The 14,285-nt window shown below is 40.8% G+C and overlaps 1 protein-coding gene across 1 annotated transcript in view; it reads right to left on the bottom strand.

The window, feature by feature from the left end:
* The window catches only part of Spag17 (sperm associated antigen 17), a 237,311-nt gene that overhangs the window by 52,433 nt on the left and 170,593 nt on the right, over nt 1-14,285 (bottom strand). Inside the window, exons 33-40 of the mRNA XM_050157515.1 lie at nt 12,401-12,546; nt 12,170-12,300; nt 10,244-10,371; nt 7,072-7,254; nt 5,826-5,939; nt 5,165-5,210; nt 3,321-3,414; nt 3,114-3,161 (exon numbers count right to left, since the gene is read on the bottom strand). Of these exons, the coding sequence (XP_050013472.1) occupies nt 3,114-3,161; nt 3,321-3,414; nt 5,165-5,210; nt 5,826-5,939; nt 7,072-7,254; nt 10,244-10,371; nt 12,170-12,300; nt 12,401-12,546 (890 nt within the window). The remainder of the gene's footprint in view (nt 1-3,113; nt 3,162-3,320; nt 3,415-5,164; nt 5,211-5,825; nt 5,940-7,071; nt 7,255-10,243; nt 10,372-12,169; nt 12,301-12,400; nt 12,547-14,285) is intronic.

The following is a 14,285-nucleotide window of genomic DNA, read 5'->3' as shown; positions in this document are numbered from 1 at the left end:
GTGTGTGTGTGTGTGTGTGAGAGAGAGAGAGAGAGAGAGAGAGAGAGAGAGAGAGAGAGAGAGAGAGAGAACCCAACTACTACACTTTGCTGTACCAATGTGAGGCTCAAATATCCTTAGGGCCTGAAAAAGCTGAAAAACAAACAAGACTGGATACAGCCCCTTTAAGAAACTCTGCCTTACATCAGAAAAAAAAAAAACCTAAGTAAAAAAATGCCTGCCACAGTGCAGTGCCCTGACATTCCATAGCTGGGGGGTTGACTGCGGCTTTTGGTCATGTACCTCCAACTGAGCCACAAACTTTAGGCATGGCTTTCACAAACCAGGAAGTGGGTGGAGACAGCTGCCCAAACCACATGGAGGTCCTAACCATGCCACTTAGAAGTCTAAAGGCTCATGCGGTCAACAAAGACTAGAGATACACAGTTAAGATAGATCCAGATGGAAAAACCCTCTAAACAGTTTACAGTGTGTACAATAATGTGCATAGGCTTAGGAAAAGATAAAGGATATAGAAAGTCTTAGAACAAAATAAATAGTTTAAAAATAATAGAGGAAAGTCTTTAAAGAGATACATAAAGTAATATAAAAAGAGTAAATCACATAATGACGGAAAATACACAGGGAATCTGGGTCTTATATAGTATTGTGCTGATTTTCAATTTTTGATTGCCGATAAGCAAACATCAGCTACAAAGAGACCTGGAATTGAAAGAGAAACTATTGAAATAGTCTATATACTTTAGGAATTCCTTAACTTTAAAATGGGAGTCAAAAATGTGTTTGTAAAATGGAACTCAAAAAATTCTTTGGAGAAATGTTTTGCTTTAGATCTCACAGAAAACAAGAGGCTGTGGATTTCTTCAGGGTTGATATAAATCAGGTTTGATCAGGAAGACGTTCTGAATCTTGACAGATGATCCATATCTACAAAGGTTACAGTTGGTCTTCCTAGTACTTGACCATTATCCCAATTTTCTCAGGGACTCCTAAAGATGTCTTTGTCCACAGACAGAAGCAGTCTGGAGAACATGACATCCATATTCCCAAGAATTGGGATGGGGGTTGTTGGTTATTTGGTGAATTATGGATGTTTGTTATCAATTATGGAAATATAGGGATTTAGAATACAAAGACAACTATTGATGTCAAATATTTTGCATAGGCATGCAATGCAAAATTTAAAGTAATTTTTTTACATTGTATGTATTTTTTCTCTTATTTGGGGTTTTGTGCTTTTGCAGCTTATTTAAAAATATAAAGTATAATTAAGGAATGAGGTTAGTAGTTAATCTATAATAATTAAACTTACAGTCTCATGGGTATGTTTTCAAGGTTCAACAGGTATATTTTAGACCAATAGATGACTTTCATACACTTCAAAGACCTATATAATATGGCATTTAAGATGTTTAATAACCTAAGGTTTTTCATGACAGTGAGATACATCTGCTCCTGGTAGCATCAATATACTTCATAAAAGGGTGATGGGCATTAAAAAATACTCCATTTGGAGTTTGCTTTTAATGTGGCAAGGCTGATTTTGTGCAAAAAAATTAATTTTGCCTTTACTGTTGACAGTGTGCTATGCAGATTAGATATGCAGGACTCACAGGGAAGTGACTGTTGAACTTTGCCAAGAGAAGCAGGGTAGCCCTTTAAAATCCCTGCTCCATACAAGAGCCTGCCTGATATTCTGGGCCTGTAGATGAAGATGGATGCTACAACATTGCAGAGGAACTTTGGATGACTATCCAGGGAGTCAGATGTCTCTGGTAATATTATATCCTTCTAGGGTCTTTGATGGAGTTAAAGACCATATAACCATACTGTTATAGTTTTCCTTAGTAATGATAGAAAGTAAATTAGGCATAAAACTTTGGAATCACTATGATAAGATAGATAATGGAGTATTTCCTCTGAATTTGCTAAATACAAATGTACTGAATATTGTGAATGTAATTCTTGCTTAATAACTGTTTTTGTTTTACTATGTTAAAATCAAAACCTTTCATTTTTATTTAGACAAAAGGGAGACATGTTGTGGAATAATAGTTGAATATGTGTTACCTTTATTTATGATGTGGAACATTTGTTTAAAGATGCAAAGATGTGTTCCCTTCTTTTACATTGCATTTGTTTAACTCTCTGAAGCTGTGTTACTTTACCTGTCTAAAAATCCTGATTGGTATAATAAAGAGCTGAATGGCCAACAGCTAGACAGAAGAGGGAACTAGGTGGAGCTTCCAGGTAGAGAGAATAAATAGGAAAGAAAGAAAAGAGGGGAGCAAGAAAAAGGAAGAGAGGAGAATGCATGGACCAGCACCCAGCTACATAGCCTGACAAGGTGTAGGATGGTAAGAAAAGATATACAGAATAGAAAAAGGTAAAAACCCAGAGGCAAAAGGTAGATCTTTTAAGTTAAAAAAAATCTGGGTGGGTTTTTTTTTAAAGAAATTTTTAAAAAAGGGTGAGAGAGAAGGAGGACAGGAGGGAGTAGAAACTGGGAATGATATATAAAATGAAAAAAGACAGTTTTTTTTTTAAAAAAATAAAAATTATAAAAAGAAAAGAAAAGCTGGCTGGAAATAAACTAAGCCAAGACTGTGCATCCATAAGTCAGAAAAAGGGTCTTTGTTTGGTTTATCTGTGAGCTGGGTGACGGGCCCCCAAGGAATAAAGAGTAGAAAACAACTAACAACACTATTGTGTACAAATGACCACCTCGCCTCAGATATATAAATCTAACTGGTTTCCTTAATGGATAAAAACCTGGAGTTGAAATCTTAAGTGCAGACCGTAGGGAAAACAAACATCAGTGCACTCAGGACACATTCCTGAAGCAAGCAACGGGGACCCTGAGTGTATATGATGAACGTTTATGAGTATATTAGAATCACCAGAAGCATGAAGAGGGGACCAGAGGACTCAACTGCAGGAGATGGGGGCATCTACATCTACCTAATGGCCTAACAGGCTGCCCCAAGTGCCACCTTGTCTTGTTGAAGTGTCAGGCAGCAGCGGGGAGCCTGCAGACCCTGGTAGCCTACTGAGCTCTAAGATCCCATGACTGGGATTTTCACAGCCTTATGTCTACCCTGGGTCAGAATTACCTCTGTTGCTCGAGCTTTTCTTTCCAGCTCTTTCCTGGTGACGTACCCCTATGTGAAAAGAAGAAAACGTGGTGAAATAGGCAGTGCCCCCATATGACAGGGCGACGTCATCCCTGTGCCATGGGAGAAGGGCTGCCATGATCCCCACACCTCCCTTTTCCCTGTGTGTGCCGGCACTGACCAGAAAGGACAGCCAGCAGCACTTACCTCCATTTCTTTTCAAAGAAATCTTTAGAGAATGTGTCTGGGGAACATGTTGAAGCCATAGATTGCTTGAACAAATCCGTTAGGTGGGCTGCAACTTAAAAAATACCACATTCAATGTTAGCATTGACTCCTTTATAACATTTCTTTGTTGCACGATTACTCATCTGAACTATACTGATGGTTTTGGAGGACTTCAATACCCAAGCTTAACAACTAGACGACTTTCCATGGCATGTTCTGTTATTGAACATCATCTTTATGATTCAAACATAAATATTTTTGCCCTCCATCACTAGGAAAACTATATGGCAAGGAGCTGAATTTTCTCATATTAAAGCAGAGTGGCCTTCATACTGAGGTTCTTTTCCTAAACATGTACCTATTATCCAGTTCCAAGGATCTGAATATCACAGCTTTGAAATTTGGGTGATAGCTCTTAGAGTTTGTCTATGGCATATGGCCTCAGTGAGATTTCATTTGTCAGAGAAAGAATAGGATACCTGGTCAAGGCAGGAAAACTTACAAAACACTGATTTAGACAAGGATAAGTAAGTTTTCTTCTTGTGAGACTTCTCTGTGCCCTTAATTACTGTATGTTGTAAGTCTTAAAGAAAGTAAAACAATATAAAATATTATCCAAACTTGTTTAATTGTAAAACGCATGGCTTTGGAGGAGCCACCTTAAAGAACATCTTAGGAAACACAGTGGGAGATGCTGACTTTGTATCACCACTGGTAACCATCAAGGTTAGTTTTATGGATGCTGTTATCCTCCTGCAGCAATCTGAGCAATACAGCTTGTTTAACTGTTACTATTGGGTGGCCTGTGGGTTTGCCTCCATCACACATACCTGTTTTCTTGAACCAGGAGTGACAAGCTCAAATAACCCAGGGTAAGTTTGTAAGATCAAACATAGGGTAAAGGTAAATGAAGTTTGCATTTTAGTTAAACATAGTTTCTAAAGATAAGTATGTAGCATGCTGTATTTGGGGCACACTTACAATTCAGATTATTTATTATTTACTCCAAATTTAGTTTTAATAAGGCCTTTTGTATTTATGTTCACTGGCAACTCTATTGCAGGGCCTGCCTCATAGAAGTGTGGCAACAGAGTGCATGGACAGAGGAGTATCGGTGACTGTGATGGCTTCTTCCATAATGGTCATCTGAGGGGTAGCTGCCTGTCACTTTTAGTTAAATATCACTGTTACAATGTGAAATCTTAAGAAGAAAAATATAGATAAACAATAACAACAATAGCAACAGAACAAGAATATAAGTCAAGACCGTGGAAGATGAACTGGACATGTCGGAGGGTTCAGTGAAGCCCAAGGCAGACAGCTTAGGGCCCCTGCCGTATAACCGAAGGCACAACCCCAGTAAGACTTCTAGTGCTGTTGCTGTGATATGGACAAGCTTGCTGGGGCCAGGGAGGCTCTCCTTTGAGAGCAGCTGTTTGTCTTACAACATATAGTGGAGAAGGGTCGAAGGTGTGGGCAATGTCTGTGCACTTGTTTGGAAGCTATGTGCATGCACATGGGGGCATTGGTCAGCTGACTCCTGACTATTAGCTATTTTCTATGGAGTTGAGGTAAAAAAGAAGGTAAAATGTCAGTTTTTTTTTTTATTTAAGAAAGGAGAGTTAAAGGTGAATTAAGGAGGGAATCACTGTTTTCAGGGAACAACGAAACATTAAACCACTGTAAGAGAGGGTGGCAAGTGTAGGAGCGGAGGGGATTTACGTGAGGATTGGCTGTGGGGAACAGACTGGCAGACAGGTGTATTTCAGGAGTCCTTTTGGAATCTGTTGAGAGACTGCAGAAAAATACGGAATTCCAGTTACCTTCAGTCACGTGACTTTTTGTAGTTTCCTCCATTTTAGGGAAAGACTGAAATAAAGATCAGAATTACTTGATGTTAATTATATTACGCATGGAAATACTTTGTTTAGAAGAATTCTTTTTGTGCTCGGTTTGACTTATTCTGAAAAAAATCTATAAAGTGAATTTGCTTTTTAAAGATATCCTATTATACAATTTATTTAAATATTTTGTTGCTCTGTTAATTAATAAATTTCTAGGAATGGAAATCATTTGTCATTATGGAAATTACTTTTCTTTCACATTCATTAAGTTATTCAATATTTCAACAAACAGTTTCTTAAAGTAAAATCAATAGCATATATTCATAGTAAAATAATAATAACATATACTTATAAGTATCTTTTATTTCAGGATCTCGGGATTTTCTGTAAGCAGAGGAAGAGCCAAAGAAAGATATGTTTGGAAACTTCAATAAACCCATGATCCAATTAGCGTGGAATAAGCTATGATGAGGACGAAGTGAATGCTTCAGAGTCTCGAAAGGACCCTCATGTGGCTGTCCCACACGCACTCTGTCCTGGAGGCCCTGACGGTGACGTGGTTGTTCCATGTGCACTCTGTCTGGAGGGCCCTGACAGGAAGACAGCAGCAGGAACACTGGTCTGCGGTACATCCACTCACCATAACCAGCTTGAGGAGGTCTGCAGCATTGCCTCTTTCTTCCTCCGTCCTGGAATCCTTGACTGTCATTTCCTGTAGCTCGTCTTCCTTCTTTAGAATATGGTTTATATAATCCTACATCAGGACAGCCAAACAAAAGGATAGCAGTCAAGAACTAGGCAAAGAAAGAGACCAACATGGTCCATGTCAACTTGGAACATTACAAGTGCTTTTTATCTTATTTCATTTTGATATTTTGAGAAAGAGTTTCTTAGTGTAGCCTTGGTTGTCTGGAACTTGCTCTGTAGACCAGGCTGGCTTCAAACTCACAGAGATCCACCTGCCCCTGCCTCCCAAGTGCTGGGATTAATGGTGTGCACCACCACCTCCACCCAACTTGGAACATTCCAACAGGACTAAGGGGATAAATTCACACCTCTCTGCAAACAGTTAACTGGTCAAGCACGAGAAAACCTTTTCTCAGTAGGTTAATAGTAATGAGTGACGTCTTTCTCTGCCCACAAGTGAGGCTTTAAAGCCTCAGGAGAGACCTGCACAGAGCCCTGCTTCTAACACTGAGCTTCAGCATCCTTCTTACTAAAGTAAATACCCTGAGGAAGATGATTCATGGGTCTCTCAGGATTGTCTTTATGACTCTGTCTGCAGACTTAAGTCACTTTGTTCATGCCTTTGCTCCTAGATGAAATATACTCCTTCCCACGGATATTTGATCAGCATCCATCAGTACTGATCCTCTTATCAAACTAGGTTGTGAGCGAGCATATAGCCATAAACAGCATATAATGTCCATGCTGAGGGAGTTAAAGTTGGAAAGATGCTAGTGATATGATGCTACAACCAGTCATATCTTTATAAAGTCTTAGACCACTTCAAAGCAGCAACTCTTTTTATCCACGAACCAGTACCTGATTAATATGTGGTTCTGCATTTTCTCCAGAGAGTATTAGTTTTTCATGTAGTCAGAAAGAAAGAAGACTATACAGAAACTGTACATAAAATGTTTTTTTTTTTTTTTAATTAGAGCAACACCTGTTGGGCTTGTTAACGACTCCTACAACTTAATATAGAAATCATTAAACATCCTCTACCTTTTAACCTTCTGTACTGGGTCACTGACTGACACTCAAATGTTATTGTAAATATTGGTAAAACTAGATGCTTTCCGGCTCTTCAGGAAATGGACAGGAGTGACTGATTTTGTTCCTGATCCTTTGGGGGAGGGCTCACATCACCCCGATCCTGTTACCTTAAGGGAAATCTGCAGCCCCAGCTTGACCTCATTCTTTATGACCTCATGCTGGAAGAACTGGCGCATCTGTAGCACCTTGGGGCCTTTGAGTATCGGGGCTGGGGCATTTGTCAGCTGCTTAGACCCGATGCAGAGGCCTTTCCAAATCTGAGTGCCGAATGGAGGTCCGGGAGTCTTTTTCTGTCAACAAAAGAAAGTGCAAGATCCACCAAAGAAGTCAGAATAGTGGGGTGATGGATTTTTTTTAAACCAAGTACTCCTTTGTGGATACTAGATCAGGAGTGGTTATGGGATTCCTAAACCAGTGGAGATATGACTTTGAGGGATCCAGATAGATCAGGTTTGGTCACCCATACCCAAAACCAAATGACAAAAGGAACGGTAAATTAGGAAAGAGATTCATCATTCAGTATGGCTACGCTGAGAAGCGCAGCAGCTAGCAGCATCTCATGCACCATTTTCAAGGAGCTAGCAAGAACTCTGGAGTGATAGAAGGGAGGGACAAAAGAAGGTGAGCAATGAGTATGCATGCATCCTCAGACTGTCTTGATCCAAGTATGGTCTGGTTGATCATCAGCTCAGGATCAGAGCTATCTAGACAATTAGGTTACTGCTGTCAGAGGTAGGTTGGGGGTCGGGAGGCAGAGGCAGACAGATCTCTGTGAGCTCAAGTCTACCCTGGGCTACACTAGACTGATCCAGTCTCAAAGAGAAACAGGGCCAGGCAGTGTTGGCTCACACCTTTAATCCCAGTACATGGGAGTCACATATTTTTAATCCCAGCTCTAAGGAGGTGGAGACAGGAAAGGATATGACTGGGCAGAGAGAGGAAAATAAGGGAGGGGAGATACAAGAGTTCAGTGCAGTTTGAGGATGCAGGCTGAGCCATGCAGTCTGAGGCAGCAGTCTGAACCAGTCAGACTTAGGATGCTGTCAGAGGAGGCAGTCTGAGGAAGGGATCTCCCTTTTGGTCTAAGGTCTCTCTAGTGGCTGGTTGCACTGCTTTTCTGATTTCTCAGCTTTCATCCCCTAATACCTGACAACGGATTTTACTAAGAACAGTTAGAATTCATACAACAATCCAAATTTAAAGTATCAAGGAAACAGATGCAAAATGGAGGCAGAGATGCCGAACTGAAAAAAAGATAAAATGAAATGTATGCCCTGGTGATGCTGACACATGCATAGGCAGTCCATAAATAGTGCTTCTGTTGAACTTGTCCACATTGGGTATCATACTACCAACTTTTAGTTGTCCTGCGAACATCTGAAGGACCAAGTAAAGAGTCAGTCCTTCCAGCAGAAGTTGAAGCTATTACAGAACCACCTGCGAGGGATGAAATGGTGCTGGAAAAATCCTCATCCTCATGGATCTGAGCAAAATTTTATCTTTCTGTGTGCCGTTAACAATCTCAAATGGTGCTCTGTTGGGCATCCTTTCAGGAGGGCTGTGGGATTCTGCACATGGTAAATCAGCAACAATCTAATTCATGTTACTTGGATGATGCTTTGTTTGGCATGTTCAGGTCACCGAAGACATTTGGAGTTATCAGTTCTTAACCTTCTGGCTCTGTATGAATTTATATAAGAAGATTCTGAGAGGAAAATCATTCCATGGGCTTGGGCCAACTTTGAGCAGACTCTAGATGTAATCCACCTCCAAAATCTTCTAGGGCTTTCTTGGGAAGGAATGTGTGCCTAAGACTGAGCTCAAATCTCTGCCATCCTAGCAATTGGCTTTCAGAACTTGTGCACTTTGCTTCCTTGGCGCTTCATTTTAAAAAAGAGTGGCCAGTGACAGCCATCCAGTGGCTTTCAGTTTGTAGTATAAGAGCTTCAGATGAAGAGAACTATCTCCATTAATCCAGAATGGGGTATATTTATCCTATCATCCTATAGTACCCGCAGCTTTTTGGCATTCTCAACTTTCAGAGAAGAATATTGTGGTCCAGTATATCCTGTTCCAAGATTCAGGACAGGACATCATGGCCACATTCATCTCATCAACTTGATTAGAGCCACCAGATTAAAACTAAGAAGTGGATGGCCTTTGCTCATCATCTCTGCTCTTGCTACAGCAGACTTTACTGTAAGATACTGAAAGTGGAAATTCAACATGTTACCTTCCTCACGTAACAGCAATATGCTCTATGTTCACATTTTGGTGTCTTTGCAATTTTGTAACTGAACACCAGATGATGTGCTAGACATGTTGCATACGGTGGTTGTGGAACAAAAACTACAGCCTTTCAAAATGCAGGGCTTAGTGATGCCTTAGCAAAATGTTATTTCATTCTTTTGAAACTCTAGGGTGGAGTTTAATCTGGCATGATCATAAACACAGTATTTATTTGCTAACTTTGCAGTTGCAAAATTGCTTCTCCCCCCTCTCTTTTTTCTCCACTTATGTATCTTTAATATACAAAAAAAGTTACAGGGAGAGTGAAAGGCATCAAATTTTGTTCAAAATTAACAGCTTAAAAAATGACAGGAAAAGTGGTATGGTATCAGGAAGTCTATGTTAGGTGAAATGTAACAGGTTATTCAAGAGGGATGCTTTCATATATAGGAATATGCCCAGGATTATAATGCAGAATAAAAAATAAAACTGAAATTAGTTAGCCAGGCCTAGTCCTCTAAAAGTCTATTGCTACATCTACAAATGATGAAAATCTCCAAATATGATGTGGGAGTGATTTCTTATTAATAAAGAAACTGTCTAGGCCCATTTGATAGGCCAACCCTTAGGTAAGCGGAGTAAACAGAACAGGATGCTGGGAAAAAGAAGCTGAGTCAGGGAGTTGCCATGATTCTCCCACGCCAGACAGACACAGGTTAAGATCCTCCCTGGTAAGCCAGCTTGTGGGCTACACAGAATATTAGAAATGGGTTAGAAAAATATGTAAGAGCTAGCCAATAAGAAGCTGGAACTAGCCGGGCCAGGCAGTGTTTGAAAGAATACAGTTTCCATGTAATTATTTCTGGGCATAAGCTAGCCATGTGGGCGGTCGGGTGCCGGGGATGCAGCCCTGCCATGGCTCTTAATTCAACACAAATACAAGACTTCCTGAACTTGTTCATTATCTCACCGGAGGATGGAAACATATGAAGCTACAGAAGCAGACCTGAGCCAAAATAGAAATGTAAATACAGTGACTTTACAGTATACCTCAACTGAAGGGAACCTTTCCCATGACCTCGACTGTAGATTCGGAGGGACGATGGTGTCTAACTCCTTCTTCATTAGCCATGGTGATGCTTCATAGAAAGGGCGAAGCACCGTGATGCTCAAGGCGCCTGGATTAAATAGAATTGCCAGAGGTCATTTCTCCGCCAAAAATGATGCTGACAAATTCAACAGGCATTAACCGAGTTCAACAAGTACTTTCGAACTGCTTTTTACACAAAAACCTTAGTCAGGTACAACGATTATGCCTTAGGGTGTTACTCTCTAAGATGAGACCCTGAGTAGCCAACACCTGAAAGATGGACTTTAGTCAAACAAAAGCACTCACTAGTATCTTTCTGTCCCTGAACAATTATATTTGGGTCAGGTCTGCCAACAAGTTGCCTTGACTCCCTCTTCTTCTGCCTTCTCCAGAGATGCAACATTTCGTCATGTATCTCAGAGGTAGCCCATCCTGTACTGAGCAACAGCTAGCTTGTCTAGCAGACTGTACTCTGGAGTGAACCTACCCTGGCAGCCAGTGAGGTTCACCAGTGAGACTCACCCATGATCAAAACTTCTTTGACTTTTTCTTGCCTAAACAGTAAAGCGGGGCCTTCTTTGCTCACTTCTGCTTCACCTTGAAGCATGACTTCCTTCTGCAGTTCAGACGGTTTGGTCTCTTCTTACCCATCTTCAATTCAGTAGAATTCTTCGTGTTTTCTTCTCCAAGAAATCATGACCTACTCTCCCCCTCCCCCCACAGCCATGAATGCACTAACAAGTTCTTGGGTCTTAAACAACTCCAGAGAAACTTTGTAGACAACCCTAGGTTTCTCTGTTCCAAACTCTCAGTGAAAGATATTTCTATTCTTCATGGATCTTATACAAGACTGTAATTACAGTTATTTGTGTGGCTATATGATTAACACCCATTTCTCTCATCAAATTATAAGTTTTAAGGAAATAGATTCTATGTTTGTTTTACCTCATTATGTACTCCAAATCTAAGATGGCATTTGGCACAGGATATGCTGCTAAGTCGATGCTACTTAAATGGTTAAAAAATACATTGAGGAGAGTTCTTGGTGCTTCATAGTTTTTGTTTGTTTTAGTTAACAAGTCAGAGTCAGAGTCTTTTTGGCTATGGAGTGCAGGCTGACCTCGTCAGAGTCTTTTTGGCTATGGAGTGCAGGCTGACCTCAAGCTTGCATTGGTCTCCTAGTCCAGGGGTTAATGTATCACCACGCCCACCAACCTTACATAGATATTTGCATGTCCTGACTAGCCAGGAACAGCCTTCCATTTTTCACATTCACAAGAACAAGGCCTATAACATGTACATGTATGCTGATAAGCTAAAAGATACAAGCATAGACATGGAATCATACTCTTAAGTAGACTCAAACTATATACCATCAAACAAAAGATTAAAGAAGCTCAGAAACCTCTCTATATAATCAGCATACCAAAGTATGTGCCTTTAATCTCATGCAATGATTTCTTTGAAATTCATAAAAACAATATAAATTCCCAACAAATATGTTCTATAGCATATATGCCTCTGATTAATATTCTAGCTGATGTATAAAATGTGTTTTCTTATTGTATTCAGTTTGACCAAAACATAACTTTAAAAATGATAATAATAAAAAAAAACTTTTAAGAGATCTCATATTGTTTCCGAACAGGATGGAATGAACTCATAAAGAAGATCTAGGCACAAGCTGCTTATGGCATTAAGAGGCATTCATTCTTGTGACACACGTTGATTCTTAGACACAGTTTGAGATGAATCTCACTTCCTGGAACTATGTAAGTAAGATGACATGGCCAGTTGGAAGAGCAAAATGAGAAAAGGGGACTGCACAGCAAGAGGACTAGAGTCCCTGAGGACACAAAGAGCAGCAGGCGGCATGGTGTCTCTACCTGGCTGTTCCTGAACTGGTTCCTGGAGAACCACAGTCGTGGATTCTCCGTAGGCCAAGGATAAGTATTCTTCTATGTCACTGTCTCGGAGGAGTTCCACACCGGATCCGTCAGTGTAGATCACAAAAAACCTGGTTGAAGTAAAAAGAGGAACATTCGAGACACTCAGGAAAGTTGCTTTTTGAATTTGGGATGGAGAATGAAATGCTAATGTTGCTAGTATCATTTTACCTGGGAACGTGTTCCCCATAGATTTGCATGTGATTCTTTGCAAGGTGAATTGATGACAAGCTTTCATAGCCCTCAGTTTGTACACTGAGGTCAGCTTCTAATTTCTTTTTTGGTAACATTGTTGATACAGAGCCATCAGCCATGACCTATGAAACATGAGAAGCTGAAGGGACAAATACCAAAGTGCCCACATTACCACTGATCCAAGGTGTGCAAACATGCACTCTTTTGGATTATCAGAAAATCGAGCATATTTAATCACATGGTATTGTATTATGTATGAATTTCATTAATAAAAGAGGAGATTCCCTAGCAGTACGGTACAACTGTACTCACTCATAAACCACACACAGGCAGTGAAAACAAACTGAAACACATTTAGAAGAAAGAGGCCAGGATTGAGAGGGGAATCAAATCTTATCCTCTGGGGATTAGGGATAGAGAAACTGAACATGAAGGAAAAAACATTCGGGTGACTGATGATTCGAAATACGGAGAGAACCTTTGCATAGCGAAAGTTGAGATTCAAGTGCGGAACTGTAGTTCCTTGGAAGAGCATATAGGGAAATTAGTTTAGGGTAAACATGAGAGGCAGCATTCTAGTTACCAGAGCTGTAGATATCCTGCATGCATCTCTTCAGAAAGGAGCATGGCACAGGCTGCCCACTGTAGGCGAGGTGGCCCTAGAGGGGTATCAGAAACATGCTTGGCAAGAAACAGCCCAGACATTTCAGTCTGGAGGGGCTGTGGTTTTATGTTTCCATGGCTAGTCATTGCCGATTGAGATTTATCAGTTCATGCCCACGCTGTGAAGAGTCTCAATTACTTAGCAAAGAAAAATGTAAATGGAACCAGGACTTGTCTGCGTATTAAAACAGCACTAGGGATTCTGTGGTTTGAGTCCGAATCTAAAACCTAACCTCACACCCACTAGTCAATGGAGGAAATTCCACTGTCGGGTGAGGATTGGGGGGGGGGGGAGATAAATGCCTAGAGCAGGGGGTGGCAGTGCTTTTTGGTGAAGGGCCAGAAGTAAAGACTTCAGGAGCTGCACACCATAGTTCTTTCTTGCAAATGCACAGCCCTTTCCACTGCTGAACAAAGGCAGACAGAGAACACACAGAAGAACATCCCTGTCTTACGGTAATAGTTTTGGTGGCACCGCTGAACTCTGCATTGTGTGTACCTTTATATGGTATGAAATATATTCTTTGGACTTTTTGAACATTTTAAATGCAAGACAAAATATCCGCGGTCCTAATCTATATAAAATAGGGAGACCTAATTTGCCCAATCCTGGACAGAGAGAGATAAGGGCAGCATCATGGGACAGAGAAGAGAGCAGCTCCATAGCACAGCCTGAGCCCTGTCCAGACCCTTTCTACCTATCTATCAGCAGCCCTGATAGGCGCTTCTCACCATAGGCTGCCCTAGTGCCATGGAATTGCAGGCTGTTTGCGTTTGCTCTCACCCTAATCCTTATGTCCTTGTATGTGGTTGTGAAGGCATAAGTCACAAACAAGGCCACACCAGTTTGGAGTTATGATTAATAGGGTGTTATTTATTTAAAGGGGGAAACTTACAGATCACCGTCCCAGACAACAGCCATCTGCACAACCAGGAAGGGAGTCTAGTCTCCAGCGGAGCAGGAAGTGAAGAGAGCGAGCAGAGGAAATAGCCGCTTTTTTAAAGGGAGAGAGACCACGCCTCAATGGGCCGGTATCACAGCAGCTATTGGTTGGAGGGACGGAAGGACCTCCCGCAACACCTCCCCCTTTTGTTTAAGTAAGAGAGTTCTAAACCTACTATGAAATTATATACAATAAGTACAAATATCCTATTCTAACTAGCTTAGGTCTTGTATAATAAATAACTTGGCCAAGTC

Source organism: Alexandromys fortis, unplaced genomic scaffold (assembly GCF_014885135.2).
Source record: "Alexandromys fortis isolate MF-2015 unplaced genomic scaffold, M_Fortis_MF-2015_v1.1 scaffold_78, whole genome shotgun sequence".
Taxonomy (NCBI): domain Eukaryota; kingdom Metazoa; phylum Chordata; class Mammalia; order Rodentia; family Cricetidae; genus Alexandromys; species Alexandromys fortis.
The sequence above is the reverse complement of the archived record's forward strand: the minus strand, read 5'-3'. Positions and strand labels throughout refer to the sequence as shown.